General features: G+C 40.4%; 1 protein-coding gene and 1 long non-coding RNA gene across 2 annotated transcripts in view; both read right to left on the bottom strand.

Annotated features, from left to right (window-relative positions):
• Window positions 1-2,389, bottom strand: part of LOC109378944 (uncharacterized) — a 10,778-nt gene extending 8,389 nt beyond the window's left edge. Inside the window, exon 1 of the long non-coding RNA XR_002123087.1 lies at window positions 1,986-2,389. This is a non-coding gene — a long non-coding RNA (uncharacterized LOC109378944). The remainder of the gene's footprint in view (window positions 1-1,985) is intronic.
• A 2,489-nt stretch (window positions 2,390-4,878) lies between these two features.
• ATMIN (ATM interactor) lies at window positions 4,879-20,194 on the bottom strand. The gene is made up of 4 exons (XM_019635198.1): window positions 19,853-20,194; window positions 10,164-10,289; window positions 9,173-9,372; window positions 4,879-8,671 (listed from the first exon to the last, which is right to left on the bottom strand). Exons 1-4 carry the CDS (start codon window positions 20,180-20,182, stop codon window positions 6,862-6,864), a joined length of 2,466 nt encoding a protein of 821 aa, XP_019490743.1. The 5' UTR covers window positions 20,183-20,194; the 3' UTR covers window positions 4,879-6,861.
• Between the last annotated feature and the right edge of the window lie 575 nt (window positions 20,195-20,769).

The raw sequence follows: 20,769 nt of genomic DNA, 5'->3' as shown, positions 1-20,769 counted from the left end.
TGCCAGCTCCAAGCTTACTGGAAAGGGCTCTTTCTGCCCCAGCCCAGTGCCTTAAGCTAAGTGTACTGGGCTTGTTTGGACTAAATTATTTCACGATCTTTTAAACCAGGCAGATATCTGTCTGTTGCCTCATTTTCTCTTACAACAAAGATCTGAAACATTGCTTTAATAGAAAACTCCAGCCTGTGTCTAAATGAACATCCTTGCGTATAAGTGAGATATCCTTATCTCCATGGATATACCACATCCGTTGTATCCTGTGTGTCCAAAATGACATATATCTATGGATAGACCATATCCATTGTATTCTTGTGTCCAAGGTGACATATCCTTATATTTTAGACTCTTGGTAGTCTCTGTGTCTGGGAAGTTTTAGCAACAGTTGCATAAAATACATCTTGGGAAGCAGGTTAAGAATAGTTATTTGAAAAAAACGTCACTGATTAGTGTCACCCCACATGCTTCCCTCAGCCTTACTTTGCATCTGATATTTGGGAACTCTACAACTCCAGACAGACACTGAAGGAATGGGGCTGCTGCTTTCTCCCTTCTCCTATCCCGTCTCCCTCCTCATTTTACTCCAATGTATGTTTCCTGAAGTTGTATATAAATTAAATGTTTGTGAGTTATATTTTAAATGCCAAGTGAAATGCTCTGCAGAAAACATTTTGTAATATGAATAACCATTTAGCTGCTCTAATTACAGTTTGAATTTGCTTAAGATAGGTTGTACTTGAACTCTCTGTATTTGTAAACTGTATTTGTAAACATCTGCTTTACATCATTTGTCTTTGTAATGTCTTGTCTGTTAGTTTAGGTGTTCTTTGTTTTGTTGGTTGGTTTGCAAAACACCAGAAATGTAGAAATGATTATAGTACAACAGTCATTAAAAGGTATATTTTGCCTACTTAGGTTGGACACAGTCTAGAAGCAATTTTTAGGTTCTGCCCATACTTTCTCTCCTGAATGAAGAAACTCTCTGGATTCCATCCCCCAGAGGAGGCCCCGATTTCCCACTGTTTCTGGACAGTGGGGGTGTTGGACCTGGAACTGTTTGAGGACCCCTCTAGCTATGGCAGCTTGTCCACCTAAGCCAGTGGTTTTTCAAGCCTCTTTTGTAAGCAGCAGAATAATGAATAAGCTCAATATGTGAAACAGTCAAAAGTATTCAATTGGGAGGGAAGGGTGTGGACCAGCATGAGTGAGGGATGGAGCCCCACTTACTCAGCCCAGATGTACTTGCTTTTGAGATCTTGAGGCAGTTTGAAAACATTTATCTAAATTACAACAGAATATTTCTTTCTTAAGAAAAACTCTTGTTGAGATAGGGTTGTAAATTCTACAGATTTTGGGGTAAACATACAGTAATAATTTAGAATTATGAGGAGGGCCAGTCTGAACAAAGGAATGACCCAATTTACTAGAAGATTCATAGTATCCTTTTTGAGCAAATAATTAATTTGGCCAACAAAATATTGAGAAGATTCCTCTGTGAATACATAAGGATGTTGTGCATTTGGCATCTCTGTTAGGTAATTATTCAAATACCTCATCAAGTCCCTCTGGGATCTTATTTGCAAAATGCAAACTGGTAAGAGTGAAGACCCATCAAACTCCAAATAACAACTTGCCATACCCACAGGATTTCTATAGTTTTTGAACATCCGGTTATTCATTAAAGGAAAATAAATGATCCCGCTATTTATATTTGACTTGATCAACACATTCAGGAAAACCACAAATCCTATTAGTCCAGGCTTAGCTTGTTTCTGTGTGAATAATGTCACTCTAGGCCTTGTCCCAATTTCCATTCAGATTAAATCAGGACGTCCAAACTGGTCTTTGATGTCCAAGTCTAGATAAAGGCTACATGTTTACTAGAATGCAGTCCCTGTTAAGTGTTCTAGGTTGCTAAGAAAACTTACAGGGGAAATCTTGCTGTTTTAAGCAGTCAAGCATAACACAGAAGTGAACGGCCTTCTTACCTCAAGGTGATGATCTCAATTAGGTTTTGGTTTCTCCAGTTTTTTCCAAACCATGCGTTGGAGGGCTCTGTGTTTCAGTCCTTATTATATTGTTTTGGCTGTCTTGTTAGTAACTTTGCAAACTCCTCTTTTCCTTGAAAACATAAAAATCACCATGTGGAATTGTGGCAGCACCTGACACAGGGCTTCTACTGGGTGAGGCTGGGCTGTGGCCTGGCAATGCTGCTGAGGGTCTGAGTGAGGCAAGGGAGGGGCCGGACACTTTTTTCTCCCATTTATTTTCAGCACCACGGGACGTTTATGACTGGTTCACCAAACCTCTAAATGTGAAAGAACTGTTAGCAACTTCATTTGTTTTAATCTGCATGTGCTCTGAAGAAAACTAGTAACCTCTGAATAAAGCATTTAATTTGGATAAATACCATTGGTCCTGATATCGTTCACTGGTCCTGATAACTCTTCACTGTGAAAGCTGTTTCTGTGGTATTCACCCCAATTCTCTTGACTCATTTTTCTAATGTATTTCAGGAAAATGGAATGCCAGATACTTGTCATTATGGTAGCTATTTATAGAACTTTAAATCTGAAGAGTTACTGTTTAGGCACATATTTTCTTAGAGAATGATTTAAATGATTTTAATATACCATATCTTACAAAACAAGGTGAAAAAGAAAAAAAATTGGTACCAGCTTACAATTCATTAATAGTACTAAACACTCAAATACAGCTAAACAAAAATTATCATGAACTGAAATAAAGACAACATAGCGTAAATAATTCCTAAAGCATAGTTTGCCAAAGTTTGGATGGTTTCTCAAAAGTGTGATATAAAATCTTAATTTTTGAAGGATCATTTTTTAAATGGGCAAGTTATTGAGGAGCATTTTAAGGTCAAATATCCTTTTGTGATAAGTTAATTCAGATGCGACATTGTTTATTGCAGCACGAGCTCTACATTTTCTAACGTCACTAAATTTCTTATTATAGCACAGGAAAAAGAAGATAAAATAGGGGAGGAATCAGTTTCAAATTCAGTCCTAAGCAGCAATATGTTTGAGACGCAATCATAAAACCAAATATTTCACCCAGGACATGCAGAAAACGGTGGATCATCAGAAAGCAAAGGATAAAAAGCTGCAAGCAGGAGTGGAAGACGCCAGGCTTATAATAAGGTCTTACTGACATATACTGTGCTACTAAATGCACTCCTTTAGGGGGAAAAAAAAAAGTCTTTTTCACATGGAGACAATACATGTACTTTTGAGAATAACAAAGTTTGTCATGGAGATATGTTGTTTCAAAACATTTTTCATTTTCTGAAATAATTGACTATTTCACTGATAAACTAAAAAGGAGTATCATTTGTCTTAATTTTGTTTTTCCAGCCTTCTGGAACTAATGGAAGGGCCTTGGCGATAAGTTTCTCCTACGCTAACCTTCACTATTTTTGAATTTGTGGATTTAGAACAAAATTACAAAAGTTTTTACTTATTAGTAAGGCAATATAAAATTTAGAGTTTTTTCCTAAAGTCTGTTGAAAGAATTGAATGAATATTGATACTCTTCCAGCTCAAGTATTATAGACAACATTCTTATTCATTTTCATAGTTTGGGCACTTTCTCCTTTCAAACATGCATATTTTTAAATGTAGTATCCACATTTGTTAATGTTTGAGACTGACAACCTGAGAATCCACTTCATTTGCTCTTTAGCCTGCCTCTCTTGATATGTAAACAATATATCAGTGTATCTGCTAATAAATACAGTTCACACAACTGAGAGAATCCTTTGGATGTAAACACTGCAAAACAATGGTATTTAGCAGACTATCTTGTTGGCCATAAGAACATGAGACTAGCCAACATCTTGCTGAAGAAACTGAATTAATTCACGTCATTTAACAGTGTTTTAGGTGTTGGGAGTATGTATTGAAGCTAAAATAATGACATGTCCTCTCCTAGTGCCAAATCTAATCAGTGGCATTCTCACATACTTCAGATGAGTGCGTGCATGCGTGCATACACACACACACCATGAGTGAGATATAAAGAAAATAAAACTGCATAACACTTGACACTTCAATGGCTTCATCCCTAAATCCCCCAAAGTTACATGTTTCTCCTTTTCTTTCTTTAAGAGCCTGAGGACAAGTTTGAAAAGCACTGATTTAAATATACTAGGTAGTAAGTGTTCTTCAGAGTTCGTATCAGGTAGTAGGTTTTGATGAACAGGTTTGGACTGCAATTAAGATAGACATTCTAAAGTTAGGGCCACGAAGGGTTACATGAAAATATCATCCTGTAATTTGCCACTATTAATAAAACAACACAACTTCACAACTAGACTGACACTGATAGAATTCCTTCCCATCAAAAGTAGCTTCAAACCTACATGGCATCTTTCAGGTAAATCTACAAAAATTTTCTTTTATTTTTCCTTTATGTCAATGAAATCAGAAGCAGTGGTTTGGTTTTCCTGCAAATTAAGTGACTGAGCAAAGAACTACTCATATTCTAACCCTTTTTATGCTCTTAAACCAGAACTGCATTATTTACAAAGATAAAAGTCACCCCAATATACAATGGTCACATTTGGCAATTCATGAGTTGGAGAGTAATTTCCTTTGAATAAATTTTCCAAAAACTTAAAATCTTAAGATGTATAGTTTTTATCAATAAAAACTACATCAAAGTAGAAACTTTGGTAATGGAGTGTCTTTTCACTTTCTATTAGGAAAACTGTTAGCATGTTTTCAAAGATAAAACAATGAAAATAACTAGGCCCAATCATTTCATCATGTGACTTTCGGAAGATGAATGATGAGTTTGTGAAAAATTAAGGCAACAACATAAGTCACGTTATGAGTAGGTAGAAGAATTCACAAAAAAAGGTAGAATTCTTACTTTCTTTAATCACTGAATTTCAGCTTTTACAAATAATCTTAGAACAATTCAGGTAACTAAAGTTTTGGGGGGAACAGTTCTTGTACATGAAGAACTATTACATTACATGCTCCATTTTCTGTAAGTACCTCTACTGGCTGGATTAACAAACACTGTCACAGAAACGAAATTTTTTTAAAGCCATAGATCACTGCATTTATATTTACAAAAAGCCATAAACAGACATGCACTTGTCCTTTATGAAGGGGATCTAAATAGGTGTTTGAACATTAAGGCAGTGATGATTCTAAAACATAATGAAATCCTAAGTTAAGGCTTTATGTTTGTTTGGAAACCCACATTCACAGGCAATTGTGACCAAAGCAAACTTTTATCTACCAGGTCAAGTTCATCTACCCGGGATATGTTATTTATCCATTACCAACATTCTTCTATTGAATAGGAATTAGCAGTTTAATCCTCTCTTAGGTTTTATTTTGAGGATTTAGCCTTCATCAGCACAAACATGTGCCACAGAAGGAACAGAGAATTTTTGGATAAACTTGGAAAACCTACAGGCTGCACTGATTTTTACTTGCCTGAAAGTTGGCCAAAAATCAAGAATTCAGGATATCCTAAATATAGAAAACCCCCAAAGCATCCTTGACCCATGCTCCCATCTCAAAACACAGATGTTTTTGATTACTGAAGCAATCAGTCTTCACCTCAGTTTTCTTTGAAGACTGGTTGATATTACCCTTTAAATAAATAAACAAACAAACAAAATATAGAAGGTGGGTCTATTCTATAATTGCTATCCTCAAGGCACAAATAATATTCTTGCTAGACCAATGCCTTTCCTTATTCAAGGAAAAGATGAAAGGTGGATGAAAAGAAGATTCTCTTTAAAATAATTGTTGATTGCACGCTTCCCTTTCAAACTTATGCAAAGTATTGAAATTTAGGGAGGAATGTCCTTTTTCCTTTCCATGATATATTTATTAGGTTGTTGGAAAAGTTATGACTCATTTTTTCTGTTTTTCGTTGCAAAAATGCGTCATGACTTTTCCGACAACCCAATATTTTAACATTTAGAGTGACAAAACTCAGATCCAGCCTGTGGGTGCACTTTGACAAAGAGCTCTGGAGCACCACCCCAGCCTACTGTAGAGTGCCTAGGAGGGGGTGTTTGTAGCGCACACTCCAGTAGGAGCCAACAGGCATGATTCCACAGCAGTGACTGTTTAGACTAGAAACATCACTATTTATACTAAGGGCTTGCTGCTACTACATTAAGCAGTAATTTTACAGTAACACAGCTTGTGAGGAAAGTACTGTACACTTACATTGGTATCAATAATAGTTCATGTAGAGAAAGGGTGGCAATGACTACATGAAAACTGTCTGAAAAGCTAAAGGCAGATGTAGTTTTCCTTTGTGTCTTCAAGTCAGAAAGGAGTGAGCTGTCAAAGCAGATGAAGCTGCAGGCAGCATGAGTCTCAAAGCACCTAAGCAGTGGTGTTTACATCTGATGATGTAGCATGGGATTACTATCAGGAAACAGGAATTTCTAACAAGCACTGTCAAAAATATTTGAGGTGCAATTTAAGTAAGTCACACTTCTACTAAAATATGTTGAAGATTTCAGAAGTTTGTACCCTAGTACCTGTTAAGCTTGGCTTCAGCTAAACAGCTAGATGAGTTTTAAAGGTGTGAAGTTCCTTTTTTTTTTTTTTACCAAGGGAAGACTGGTGTAAAAGGGCAGATGTAGGCAACACAATACAATTCTTTTTAGATCAACATCTTACTTTATAATACACTCACATTTATACACACATTTCATGTTTACAAGTACAAAAGGCAAAGAACCTCAAAGAATCGAAGCAACTGCATATCAACTACATTCAACAGAGCTAACACTGTTGTCCCCATTCTCCATTTTCTAAATCCAGAAGAAAATTGTAAAGGCCGTCCCACACGTGGACTCCCCTTTTAGAAGTTGGAGACTGTGTGTAGTTCTGCACATGTCTGGGTTTCTACGGAACTGAACTGGGATTCCATTGTGTTCCAGGCCAAGTCAGCCAGAAGAAAGTCATCCATTGCTGTTTGTGTTTCATTGCTGGTGCAGAACAAGCTCCCCAGGTTTTCAAGGCCAGAATTCATAGTCTGTGTTTCTGTACTGTTCAACTGAACCTTGCTTTCTAGAGCAGGTATGTTTTTAGCAGCAGGGATTCCTTCAGTTTGGGTCTCTGTGTCAGAGGAATCAGTACTCATGGAAAAGCTGGAGTGTTTCAGGATACTTCCCAGAGGCAGATGAGGGCTACTGTCTAAAAAGAAGTTTAAGTCTGTCTGTGTCTGCGTGTCAAACATTTCAAGGCCTAAGAAATTAGAATTTCCCCTACAACTGTGGGACTGGGCAGAGGAGTCTGCAAGTAAGAAGTCAGTTTGGGTCTCTATGTCCAGCGATTCTAAGACTGGCTCAGTGGTCATGGTGCTAAGCTCACTCTCTTCAGTTTGAGTCTGGATATTTGAGGCTGAAAAGAACTCTTCAATATCAAAATCGATTGCAGGATTCTGGGTTGGGCCAGATGCGAGCTGGGTGTCAGGTCCAGTATTCGTGTCAGACAGAAGACTACGATTGTCCAGTGTCTGTCCGGGCAGATTACTTGATAAGATGTTTTCTAAATCACTTAATAAATCTATAGTTTGGGTCTGGTTATCTGTCATGTTCTGTGAAGGAAGCATACTGTTCTGTGCACTGAAGTTTATAATTGGTGCAGATTTCTCAATATCTTGATTTAAAGTCTTAGGGGGGTTCTGAGGTAACAAATCATGAGTTACAGTCTCTGCTACTAGGCTGCTGCTTATAATACTGTCTGTAGGAACACCGAATGATGAATGGACATTCTCAAAAATGTCTCCACACATTACAGCTTGGTCCATCTGTACTCGGTCATCTGTCGGTCTCTGCATTCCACTGGTTTGAGTTTCTCTGGAGATGCCTGACTGGAAACAGGCATCTAAAGCCCCATCAGTCTGAGCAGCTATAGACGAAGTTACCTTAGAACTAGGCAAAAATGTTTGAGTATGAACACTAATGGGAAGGGAAACTTGAGAACCAAACGTCAAATCAGTCTGAGAGCAAGATGACACAGAGGAATCAGGGCTTACCCACTGTGCAGAGGGTATAAAGTGTTGTGTGGCGTAAGACAGATCTGTCTGTACATTGATTGAAGAAATGCTGTTCTTCTGACATGTGTTCCCTAGCTCTTGTAAAGAATTAGATGAACTTTTACCCAAGTTCACTTGAACACCTGTACTAACTGGCTCAACAGCAACAGGATTTACAATTTTTGAGAGAGGGAGGCTCTCCTTAAGAGAGCAGGCCTCTGAATCAAGGCCGAAGATCAGGGTTCCAATTGACAAGGGCAGTAAGTGCACAGCACCCGGGGCAGAGCCCTGATGATCGACACCTAACACCACAGGCTGGGCCGAGGAGTCAGCTGTAGGCACAAAGACAGGCACAGGAGAAAACTGCATAACGGGTAGTTTAACCAGAGCCACTTTGGGCTTTGGTAAAAGCAACTTCTGAGGATATCTTGAAGCCGTTGTCAAAGCCTGCTTTCTGGCATTAGAGCTGCAAGAGTCTTCAAAAGAAGCAACTAGCTTTATTTCTGAAGTTTCTAATTCTTGAGGGTCTGATCTTGGGGTTGGTTGGTTACTCAATGATTCAATGGTCTTACCGGACAACTTCTGGTTGTGCAGGCAGTTTTCCATTTTCCTTTTCTTACTAGGTGGATCCCTGAAAACAATGACAAAGTGAATAGAGAAAATAGTCAGATTCAATCCAGTGAAGAGAAATCCCTTCTTTTGCAACTTTTTGAGAATTGGGCCTACTATGTGGTAGGTAGAAGTTCAGAAACATGCAAATACGGAAGAAGGAAGCATAAAGCTCTAAATACTAGAACTTAGATCTGTAAGCATAAGGAAGTCAGCAGATTATACAATGTAACAATTATCATTTCTAAAGTAGGAAGCTAATACCCCAAATATAAATTTGACCTTTAAAATGAAGTAGTTTCATGATAAGGGATCCTCAAAAGGAGCTGGCAGAAAGAATAAGGAAGAACAACTGGGTCAAATAGGCACGAACCCTGCTGCCATTTCTGAAAGTCCCCTTCTTCCATGTCACATCTTTTCTCCATTATTTTTCCTTTCTTCCTCTATTCACAGCTTTCCAAAAAGTTTAATTTGAAACTTCCCACAGCTATTGACTTTTGGGCCACCATTTTTTCCTCTTTACCTGTGTTCTGCAGGGATCTCATGGCCAGTTCGGTAGATGTGGGACTGTAATGCAGTTCTACTGGCATAGGGGCAGCCACACGTGCACTGGAAGGTCTTGCCACAATCCTCTGCATGTCTTTTCAAGTCCCATTCCGTGCCATATGAATTGCTGCACTTACTACATTTATGCTTCTTTTCCGCGTGCATTTTCATAAAGTGCTAGGAAGAACAAGGGATCAGAATGAAAATCTGCAACTGCTCAAAACATTTCAAAAACCATCAACATACCCAAATTAACCTTGATTTTACATGATAAACATAGCAGTCCTAATCAAAAGAATGCAAACGCAGGCAAACTGCAGTTTATCGTATCATATGCCTCTCTTCTCTGTCACTTTTGCTTTGTGAAAAGTGGAAACTGTTTTGGAAACAATCCATGGTACCTAGCATATTGGTTCTGATCTACAAATTAAGTGCTGCAGGCAGAAATAAAAGTCTTTGCAATGTTTTTCACAGGACCCTCTCCAGCAAACTCTCAGGGAAGTATTTCAGCCACCAATCTCTCCCCGCCTTGAATCACCTCTTTTTCTGGTTTCTGTGCCCCTCCCTCCTCTTAAAATAGCTGCTTCTGAAATTCTTCTTTTTCTGAATTCTGCAGTTTCTTATTCCCTTGGGAGAGCATTTCTTTTGTGCCTTTGCTTGTCTGACCCTTGAGGCATACACCTTCACACAAGAGATCTGCATGTACACATTTTCTCATTCTTTGAATTCTTCTTCTCTCTCACTCTCCGAATCCACTTCTGGACATCTTCCCCTCCAGAGCAAGCCACAATTCCCTTCACTTGCATTAGACCTTACTTCCTTTTTCTAACTGGAAGACTCTTAGGCAGCTGTCCTCACAAGCAACTTTCTGCTCAATTCTCTAGTTATGTTTCGTAAGTAATTAGAAGGCACATTGGGTTTATACCATCTGTATTTCATCCCCAGAGAAGTATACTTAAGTAAAATACCTGTTTTACGAGAGAAAATTGAGAAAATGGTCTGTCAGGGCCTCTAGGGCATCCTTCAATTGGACAACAGTAGAATTTCGGTACAGTTTTCAAATCTTTTCTTATTGTTGGATTTACTATGCCATCCTGCAAAAGAAAAATTACTTTAGATAATTATTTTAAAAAAAAAGCAAAACAACACACCAATAGAATGGGCTGGGAGTTAAAACAAGGAATGACTAAAGATGGAAACAAGGGATCTTTTTAGAGAGATGAAAATGTTCTAAAATTGGATTATGAAGATGGTTGCAAAACTATGTAAATCTACTAAAAATAATTGAATTATTCGCTTAAAATGTATAAATTTTATGGTGTGTAAACTATAGCTCAAACTGTTTAAAAATCTATCCATTCCTTTAAAACTACTCATTCTAAACTTATAATCTCTGCCCTTGTAGATGAAAAAGGGGCTCTGTAATAAATCTAACTGAAAGTAACCTCACAGTGGTGATCCGATCATAAATCCTAACTAGGCAGGTCATGCCTCACACCTATAACTTTCCTGGTAAAAGGTTCTCTGCATTAAGCAAGCCCTGTCCATTGTTTTTGTGCATCTAAGTTAACACATCTTAGAAATGCCTTTTTCAGATCCCTCAGAAGTGTAATCACCCTCAAGAGAGCACATAATCTTTTTTTTTTTGTAGCTGAACCATCCTGCCACCTGTTGGCAGCTCAGCGGCTGCTCAGCTCGGGCCGGGACTGGAACCGCTGTTGCTCAGAGCTCAAACTCTTGAGCAAGCTCTTAAATCAGCTGGCCCACATAATCTTTTTAACTACCCTATAATCCCATCATTAAGATTTCCCTGCCTTCATGTAATCTTCCTTATGTATCCTCCTTAATTCCAAATGTATAAAAGAAACTGCCAACTATCATTCTGGGGAGCACTTTTCAATCTGTTGACACTTTGCTTCCAGGCGCATCCGTCTGGCTAAAATAAATTCTAATCAACTCTGATAAAATTTTTCTGCAGGTTTGTATGTTCTTATGTCAACACCTTAAAGCCAACTTCTCTATTTGTGATATATTTACAGTTCCTCAGACTCAAGATTTCTGTATCATCCTTAAGCCTTCCCTTCCCTTTTATCCCATCCCCACGCCTTAGTGTGAGCTCCTGAAAAGAACCTCCTGACTGATCTAGGCCTACTTGATAAATAGCACTGGGACTTTCTCTGATCATCACACTGTCCCCTAAAGTAGCTAAAGCTAACTGACACAACGTTTATATAGCAGCTTGAATTCAGGCACAATGCTATGTTTGAAATTCAATAATCATTATAATGGCAAGCATTATCATAGCTTTTACTACTGTGGCATACACTGTTCTAAGCACTTTATATATATATTAACTCGTAATCCTAATAATCCTTTGTTATTAAGTGATTGACTTTTTGGCTGGAAGTTTTAAAACAATTCTTGAGTTAATTTAGCTTGAAGTGCTCTCTCTTGTGGCCCTTGATGACATATCTTGTTGACATACCTCGAGTGTGAGATCTCTGATGACCTCCAGTATAATTCTTATCAGACCCCTTCCAGCTGACCATAAAGGAGGTGGGGAGTGGTGGACCTCTCTATAGGTCACTGGAAACAAGACATGTGCTCAGGCCTCACCTGCTGCTGCAGCACCTAGATGTTCTGGTCCTCTAGTGTTCTGATGAGAAAGGATTCATTACGTTTGGAACATGACTACCTCCTTCTTTCCCATCAGTTATGTATCTAAAGAAGTGAGAAATTAATAACTGTGTGGTTAAGATTCCTTCCCTTTGTTTTCCTACTGGTTCTCAAGATGAACCATGTTAATCTTGTTGAGTCTGTGTCCACTCATTTAGAGGGGAAAAGAAGCCAGTTTTATTTTATTTTCAAACAACGTAATTTATCTTTCAATGATAAATTGAATTAAGTTATTCCTCCACATCTACATTGGTCTATCCTTTTATATTCCTACTGCATTACACTGTTTAGACATTCATATTCCTTTGGATTATTTAAATGGTCCCCTAAATAATTTTCCTTCCTCTTCTAGTGTTATAACAAATTTGATATCCCCCCAAATTATTTGTATATATCACCTAATGCTCTTTTTATTTATTTTTTATTTATTTAAATTTTTTTTTAGCTGAGCCATCCTGCCACCTGTTGGTAGCTCAGCGGCAACTCAGCTCGGGCTGGACTCGAACCCCTGTTGCTCAGAGCTCAGACTCTTGAGTAAAGCTCTTTTTTAAAAAAAGGATATGGAAAATAAAATCCCAACTCGTTATGCCGTCAATCTACTATATAACCATATCTTTTTCTGTTCCCTTTTCATACACTACCCTAGTCAGCTTAACATTCTTCCCACTTCCAATTCCACCTTCTACACCCATTCTTGGAAAACTGTCCTTTGAAGACCCAGTTTGTCCCACATCCTCCTGTCTCCCTTCAGGCAGAATGCATGGTGGAAAGAGCACTGTGGCTATAAGGCACTTCTACCAGTGATTGGGGTGTGGCCTTGGACAGGGTCTTTAAATTCTCTGAGCCAGTTCACTCATTTCTAAAACAGAATAGTTAACTCAGGATTATTTTATATTGGATTAGCATAGAGACTAGCCCAGATCCTATTCTCAGTAAACAATCTCCCGTTTTGCTCGCCACCCAGATCTACAGATCTAATCCTTGTCTGAATTCCAACATAGTACCTAATTTAAGCTATCTCAAATATTATCATTTTCTTCTAGCGTTCCAGTCTCCCCAACTAAATTTCTTAGGAGCAGAAACTATTTTATATACCTCTTGGTACTGTCTTCATGCTTAAAGAAGAGAGCAACTGCACGCTAAATGTAGGTATTTTCGGAAAGGCAGTTCAGTGTAGAATGGTGGTTCTCAACCCCGGTGGCCTGTGAGAAGTCAATCACTTGAGGCACTTATAAAAAACCCCCATGCCTGGTCCCAACCTCAGGTGTTCTGATATAATTAGTTTGGGATGGGGATTAGGTATCTATATTTGGTCTTAAATTCTCCCCAAATGATTCCAAAGTGCTGTCTTAGCTTGAGGACCACTGGTGTAGTGGTCAAACCCACAGGTTCTGGAATATGGGCTGTCATGATTTGAATTCTCTACCTTGCCACTTTTCCATGACCTTGAAAAAATTAACTGTCTTGGTTTCTTTACCTATAAAGTAAGCATAATAGGACCTACCTCAGGGTTGTTGTGAGGATTGAGTTAATGAGGTATAGGGCTTAGAACAGTGTTTATCACATAATCACGCGATTATTATAGCTATTAGTTATTTGCTGTGGAGATTTTTGTTTCTTCTTTTGCTTTCTGCCAAGCACCTTAATGCCAATAAACTAGTGCTTTACATTACATACCGTCCTTGTAGAAGCCCACTGAAATGTTGTTTGTTAAAACACTGGCATCTGCTAGCTTTAATGACAACTGACATTGTCTCTCATCACCAAACTCATCTCATTCACCAATTCATCCAGTGTTTTTTTAATGAAATAATTTTAGTTAACTTATATATTTTCCATGTAGTATTATCAGCAAGAGAAAATGAAATGTGGGGAGAATATTAAGGAAGACTCTAAAATCCTTCATTCACTTGCCCATTATTGAATTCCTCTTAGTTATATGCCAGAGAGATGGCCCCCTGCTATGATCTAGGTTGTCAACTGCTCCTTCCTACAGGGGCAATATAAAATTCATGCGTACTTCTAATACATCCTCAATTCTGCCTAGCAATCCTTTTATTATCCTTTTTCAAATTCCCTATCATGTTCTCTTATACTTGTTCACTTCACTTTTTAAAATATTAATAAACTTTATATTTTTAGAGAAGTTTTAGGTTCACAGCACAATTGAGCAGAAAGTGCAGAGAGTTCCCATATACCCTCTGTCCCGACATGTACAGCCTGTTCTATTATTAGCATCCCCCACCAGAGTGGTACATTTGTTACAATTGATGAGCCTACACTGATACATCATAATCACCCAAAGTCCATAGTTTATATTGGAGTTCACTCTTGGTGTTGTACATTCATGAGTTTTGACAAATGTATAATGACATGTACCCATCATTATAGTATCATAGAGTATTTTCACCACCCTAAAAATCCTGTGCTTTGCCTACTCATAACGTCCTTCCCCTTAAACCCCGGTAACTACGAATCTTTAGGCTGTTTCCATAGTTTTGCCTTTTCCAGAATGTCATATAGTTGGAATCATACAGTATGTAGCCTTTCAGATTATCTTCTTTCACTTGATAATATGCATCTAAACTTTCTCCATGGCTTGATAGCTCATTTCTTTTAAGCACTGAATAATATTCCATTGTCTGGATGTACCACCATTTATTTATCCATTCACCTACTGAAGGACATCTTGGTTGCTTCCAAGTTTTAACAGTCATTCACTCCTCAATGTCTTTTACCACCTCCTCACCTTTCCTTTCTCACTGTTATCATCATTATTCAAGTTCTCCTGACTCTCTGTTTGAACTTTGTTATTAACCTATTAACTAATTTCTAGAACTTCAATCTCTTTCATTTGCCAGATTCATCTTTCTAAAGTATAGCTCTGATCATGTCATTACCTCACTCAAACATTTTCAACAGTACCCCAATACTACCTGAGTCCAAGTTTCTTTAGCCCAGGACATTCAAAATGTCTTATCATCTAGCTTCAAATTACCTTGCTCTTCTGTCATTTCTCCCTTATACTTAATGGAACTACTTAAAATTCCCCAAATCTTTGCAAGGAAAGGAATATTTTTGTATTTTCTGTTGCTTTTGGGAATGTTTGAAAACAATAAATGTTCAGTAAAAACTTGTGGCATTATACTGAATATGTTCAAGTGGCCATCTAAGCCAAAACTTTGTAACAAACTAGGATGAGACCCTGAAGACAGCCACATTGGACACCTTGTTGCTGTTATTACAGGCATGTGGCAACAACCTGACACTGTCCACTTTCTGGCTTTCTGAGAGCCAACTCCTCAACTCTCGCTGTCACTACCTCTCTACCTATTTCTAGGCCTTTTCCCATTCTTGGTCTGAGACAATAAGCTGAAAGGGTAGGTTGGCTGAGATAAGAATAGGGGAGATAAGGGCCGGCCAAGTGGCGCGATGGTTAAGAACTGGCTTGGGACGCCAGGGGGCCCGGTTTGGATCCCACATATGAGGGCCAGTGACACTGCCCTCCACAGCTAAGATGCTGAACAACAGCTCAACCTGGAGCTGGGCTGCTGTGAGTTGCCGGCCATGGCGGAGGCTGCAGCCCCTGTGGCAGTGGGTTGCCATGGGCTACCGTATGTAGCCAGCAGCCGCAGTGAGCAGCCGTCCAGAAGCCGGGGACTGATCTGCCTCACCCGGGAAGAGCGCAATGATGGTGCCAACTTGGGCCAGTGAAGCAACGTCTTCCACAACTAGACTGAAGAACAAAATGACAGCAACTTGTCTGTTCCCCTTCCCCCAATTCCCCCCCCCCAAAAAAAAAGAATAGGGGAGATAAGAAATGGTGATGGCACAGTAAGACATGAATTGCAGTGAGAAAGTGATATTTTTGTTCTGAAGTTCTATACACATTTAAGAACAAAATTTACCAGACATTTTGTACTTTATCTTTCATGTGCACAACCGAAAAAAATGCACACAAAAAATACTTCATGTTTTGTGTACTTTTTTGGGTGCCTGTTTATGGAACATTTTAAAATAAAAATAAACATCTTATAAAATGTTTATGAAACATTTTAAGTAAAAGAATTTGAAAAGAACCCATGAGAGAAAACAATCAAGAAAACAAGATGGAAAAAAGTAAACATACAGAAGAGAAAAGCAAGAGGGAAGAACACAAATGAAGATGAGATGATAAAAGGGAAGAACTGTAAGAATCATGGCCAAAATTGGAGAAAAAGGCATTACAGCTAGTCTAGCACCTGACTGCCTTCACAGAGAGCATCCAAGAAAAAAAACGAGTTTGCTTTGTTGTATTCTTATTGTAAATTTAAATTAAAAGTCTTGGGCTGGCCGAGTGGCTCAGTTGGTTAAGAGTTGGCTTAAGAGCATGAGCTCTGAGCAACAGGGCTGCCAGTTCGATTCCCACATGGGCCAGTGACGCTGCGCCCGAGCTGAGCTGTCAACAGGTGGCAGGAAGGCTCAACTGGTGTAACAACAAGATTGCCTGTTCCATGGTGGGCTACGACTACCTGCAACTAAGACTGAACTTGGCATCTTGAGCTGAGCTGCTGCCCGGATAGTTCAGTGGATAGAATGTGTGCTCTTAACAATGAGGCTGCTGATTTGACTCCCGCATGGGATGGTGGCTACGCCCACCCGCAACTAAGATTGAACACAGCACCTTGAGCTTAGAGTACACGAGCTGCTGACGGGCAGCCAGATGGTGACTGGTGCCCTCCACAGTGAAGATTGAAAAACAACTTGGCTGGTCCCCTCCCCCAATTCCCCAATAACATCTTAAAAAACACAAAATCTTCTAAGTCATGTTTTAAAAATATAAGTGCTCCTGGATAAGAAGTTTTTTAAGGGCCCTCCTGTCTCTTTCACTGCTTTCAAAAAAGAGGAATAAAAGCATCTCTCAACAATCAAGAAATGCCCCTTTACTCCTACCCTTCCTTTCTCTGAATCACCCACTTTCATATTTCCGTGGATCCCCACTGTAGGAAAGGCCGAACAGGAGTATTTCCCGATTTCTTTATGGGATATGGGATACCGACATATATGTTAAGAACCTACATAAGAAACTGAAAGGCAGCAGGTACCCTCTACCTTACAATCCCAGTCTTATCCATCATCCTTCAGAAGGGTTTGTTAATCATTTACGTTAGGAAGGGAATACAGTAATATCTTGGTTTGCGAGCATAATTCATTCCGGAAACAAACTACTTGTATTGCAAGACATCGCTGCAATGTTATGCAAGTTACCAAGTTAAAATATATTAGAAATGTTTGCTCATCTTGCAGAACATTCGCAAACCAAGTTACTCACATCCAAGGTTTTACTGTATTTGGTTGGGGGCAGGCTATCCTGTAAAGAAAGATTTGAACAGAGTAAGAACCACACAGCAACTAATGGGAAAGGGAATAAAATATGATCATAATCTAGAAAAATAAAAACTATGAAAGAAACTAGAATTACACAAGTAGCCATAACCAAGAGAACAAAAGAGAAAATGCCCATTGAATATTATACAAATGTGCTAAGCAGATATACTCAGACTAGCTTCAGAGCAGAAAGTAGATGCACGCTTGACTGGTAGCAGAGTCTCTGGTCCAAACAGAGACTGCTTTCAAAATCACAGGGAGTTTCCAGTCAGCCCTTGTCCCAGGCCTCCTCCTTCTAATACTTTGAGAATATCAAGTGTCAACAGTTAATGTTTGAATTCAAGAGCCTTCTATTCAGGATACAGAATGAGGGTATAGATTTGCCACACTGGGGGCACCGCTATTCAAATATGGCTATTTTGTCACATAGGCCACTTTTGTTAAAGAAAAATTAACCTCCTTTCTACCAAGAGAGCAGATGCTCAAGGGCTGCTGGGCACCATGGTTAGGAAGGCAGAGTAAGGCCGGAAAGTGAGCCTGTGTGACAAGAAAAAAACAATAATGGTTCTGGATGAGTTTGTAAAATTCCTGCTGAAACAGGTCTCCTTAGGTCACTCAGAAGAGTCCATTTTTTCGTTGTTCAACATTTTCAGCTCAGAAAGGGATCTTAAACACACTATGCTGTCTTCAGACAAGTGATTTCTGAAAAATGAATCTGACTAGAACTGGAAAAATGACTTCACACAGATTTTAATAAGCAAGGAAGGGTACTGATACTGAAATGCTCAAGCCCATGTAAAGATATGACTGTCAAAGTTTGGACTTGCCTCAAACATATTCCTCCTTCTTAGACTTATATTTTATGTATTAGTATCTTCAGAATTCTTGAACTTTACGTATTTTAAAAACATAATTAGAAATAAACCTATTGTATATCTACTACCAAGCTAATCTGGAAGAGTAAATTCCATCTCTTTATGCTGAACAGAGTTTCACGAAGTCTTGAGAGATACAGAGTTCCAGATAGCAATTTCAGGGAAAAGAACAATATAACTTGTTAAAAAGTGCTTGCTAGAGTGATGCTCAGGCCAACACAAGGAGGGTCCTGGTCAGACTGGCAGCTTCACTTGTGCTCAGACACGTAATGTCTGCCTTAGCTGTCTATTAGTGAGGGGATGATACTGCAGGTATGTGATGGCTGTTGTGCATGAGCTAAAGAGAACCAAGGGATTTGGCTGCAGAATTCCTACAAATCTAAACTCACCCACCCAAATTAAAATATGGCTAAAGAAGAATTTACTTAAAATTTAGTATGAAAGAGAAAATAGGAGGCTGAAGACCATTCCCAGAGTTACCGCACTTGTGTCCTGGAAGAAACCCCAAACTATCCTGAGAAAAATTGCACCCCACCTACCTGCAGGGTCTTCCTCCGCATACCTCCATGTACATTTCCTGTGTGGGGTCCCTAATCTTCACATGAGAATGTTGCTGCATCTCTGTTCAGTTGGTGCTAAAATAGATTACCCTTCGTGGGCACACATTTGCCTTAGTAGAGACTATCACTTCAAACTTGCTGCTGTTAAATTCTTATCAGAAGCCTGATTCTAAGGATGTTTCTAAGGAGGATTTACCTGCAGACAGAACATGCACTACGTGAAGTAATTTAAACCTTCTCCCGAATCAATTCAGACCATCAAAGGCTACACATTCACAAAACTGCTTTCAGTGACTTAGGGTTTCAAATTATGTCATTGTTGGCAAAGAAAGACTCTAAGAAGTGGAAGAAAACTTCCTATTGTAATGACTGAGAAATTATGATTTAATAGGTCTGGGTGGAGCTGAACATCTGGATTTTTAATGAGCTTTCCACAGGCGCGCACTAAAGGTTGAAAATCACCACTCTATTTTACGTAAGGTGGAAGGGATGTTCAGACTCCTTTCATGTTATTATATCGTGTTCCCTCTTAAAGAAGATCCAAGAGGCCGGCGGGGTGGGGGTGGGGCAGTTTCCCTTTCGGTCTCATTCCTGAGCAGAGCTGATTTTATCGACCCTGAAACTTGTATCCACACAGACGATGACGGTGCTCAGCCAAATCCGCAGCTACCTTTGAACAAGGAGACAGGACTTCAAGGCCTGAAGGAAACATTGTGGGCGTGGTGGGAAGAACAGGGCTGTAGACCAGGTTTAAATCCCAGCATTATTCAGGTTGCGTAATCTGTTTCTCATCAAGAGTGAGGACGGTACGTACCTCACGAAGTTGCTGGAAGAGCTAACCAGGTAAATGTATAAAATGCCCGGGTCGCGAAGTAAGGCCGGTCGTCCCGGGTGGTCCCAGCCTGACAGCCCCGAGTGGCATGACACAGTGTTTTCCCATTACTACGTGTTCCCGCGTCCTAGCTCCCACTTTCCCCGGCTGGGGCTACCTCATCGGTTTGGCCCGTTTTATGTACTTGGAAGCCGTCTCCGATGCTGGCCGACGGAGGCTGGACTCACACAGCGTATTCCCGACCGCGGGCCGCGCAGCCCTGAAAGCCGGACCCCGCGCCCTCGCCCTCGAGCAAGGCGCTTTGTCAGCGCCAGGCCTGGGAAGGAGCCGTCCGGCGGCGGGCTCACCTGCAGGCGGTGGCTCTTGACCAGGTGCATGTTGAGCGCGGGGCTGTTGGGCAGGATCTTGCCGCAGCCACGCACAGTGCACAAAATGTTGGTCCGCACAGCCCGGGACAGCTCGCTCACCGACGGCTGGATCAGCTCTCGGGCCGGCGGCGCCGGACCCGCGGGCTGCTGCCTTGTCGCCGCGTGCCGCGGCCGGCTGCCTCTCAGCCGTCCGGGGGGCCCCCAAAAGTCCGAGGCGGCGGCGGCTCCCTTTGCGGCCGCCGTGACGGCCGGGGCACCCGAGGCCAGAGCCGCTGGCCCCGCCGCCGCCGCCGCCTCAGAGGCCGCCATGGCTGCCGCACAGCAGCCGGGCCGAGCTCGCAAACCCCGCCTCACGCCGCGGCCACTTCCGGCAGAGGGCGGGGCCGCCGGCTCATTAGCATCCGGCTGAGCCACGACAGCCGCGGCGCCCCCTGCCGGCTGTGAAGGACGCGTCTGCGGAGAGCCGTCGCCAGGTGAGGCGAGCAGATTGCAAAACTTCATAGGGATTCATATGAACAAGTAAAAAGTTTGTTACGCTGATCCTTGCTTTGCTTCCCTAGAAACTTGTTCTCGCGCAATAATTGGATAGAAGAAAGTAATGCGTTCAGGAACTTTACTCCCCAAAGATTAGAACAGCCCAAATGTTCAACGGCGGGACAGGCAGCAGTATAATAATTACTGCTATAGTTTATTTAAGGTTTACCATGTCACACACTGGGGAATGCACTTTTCATTTATTATCTCATTTTGTCCTCAAAACAGCCATAGCGGGTATGTACTGTTAAGTATTCCCCATTTTGCAGAGAACCAACCAACTAGCCTTAGCCTTACGTCACATTGTACAAATGAAAGTATCATAATTGACAGTTAATTTTAACGAGGCTGAATTTACCTGC

Source organism: Hipposideros armiger, unplaced genomic scaffold, assembly GCF_001890085.2.
Source record: "Hipposideros armiger isolate ML-2016 unplaced genomic scaffold, ASM189008v1 scaffold_19, whole genome shotgun sequence".
NCBI classification, from domain to species: Eukaryota; Metazoa; Chordata; class Mammalia; order Chiroptera; family Hipposideridae; genus Hipposideros; species Hipposideros armiger.
This window is presented reverse-complemented; position numbering and strand designations above follow the sequence as displayed.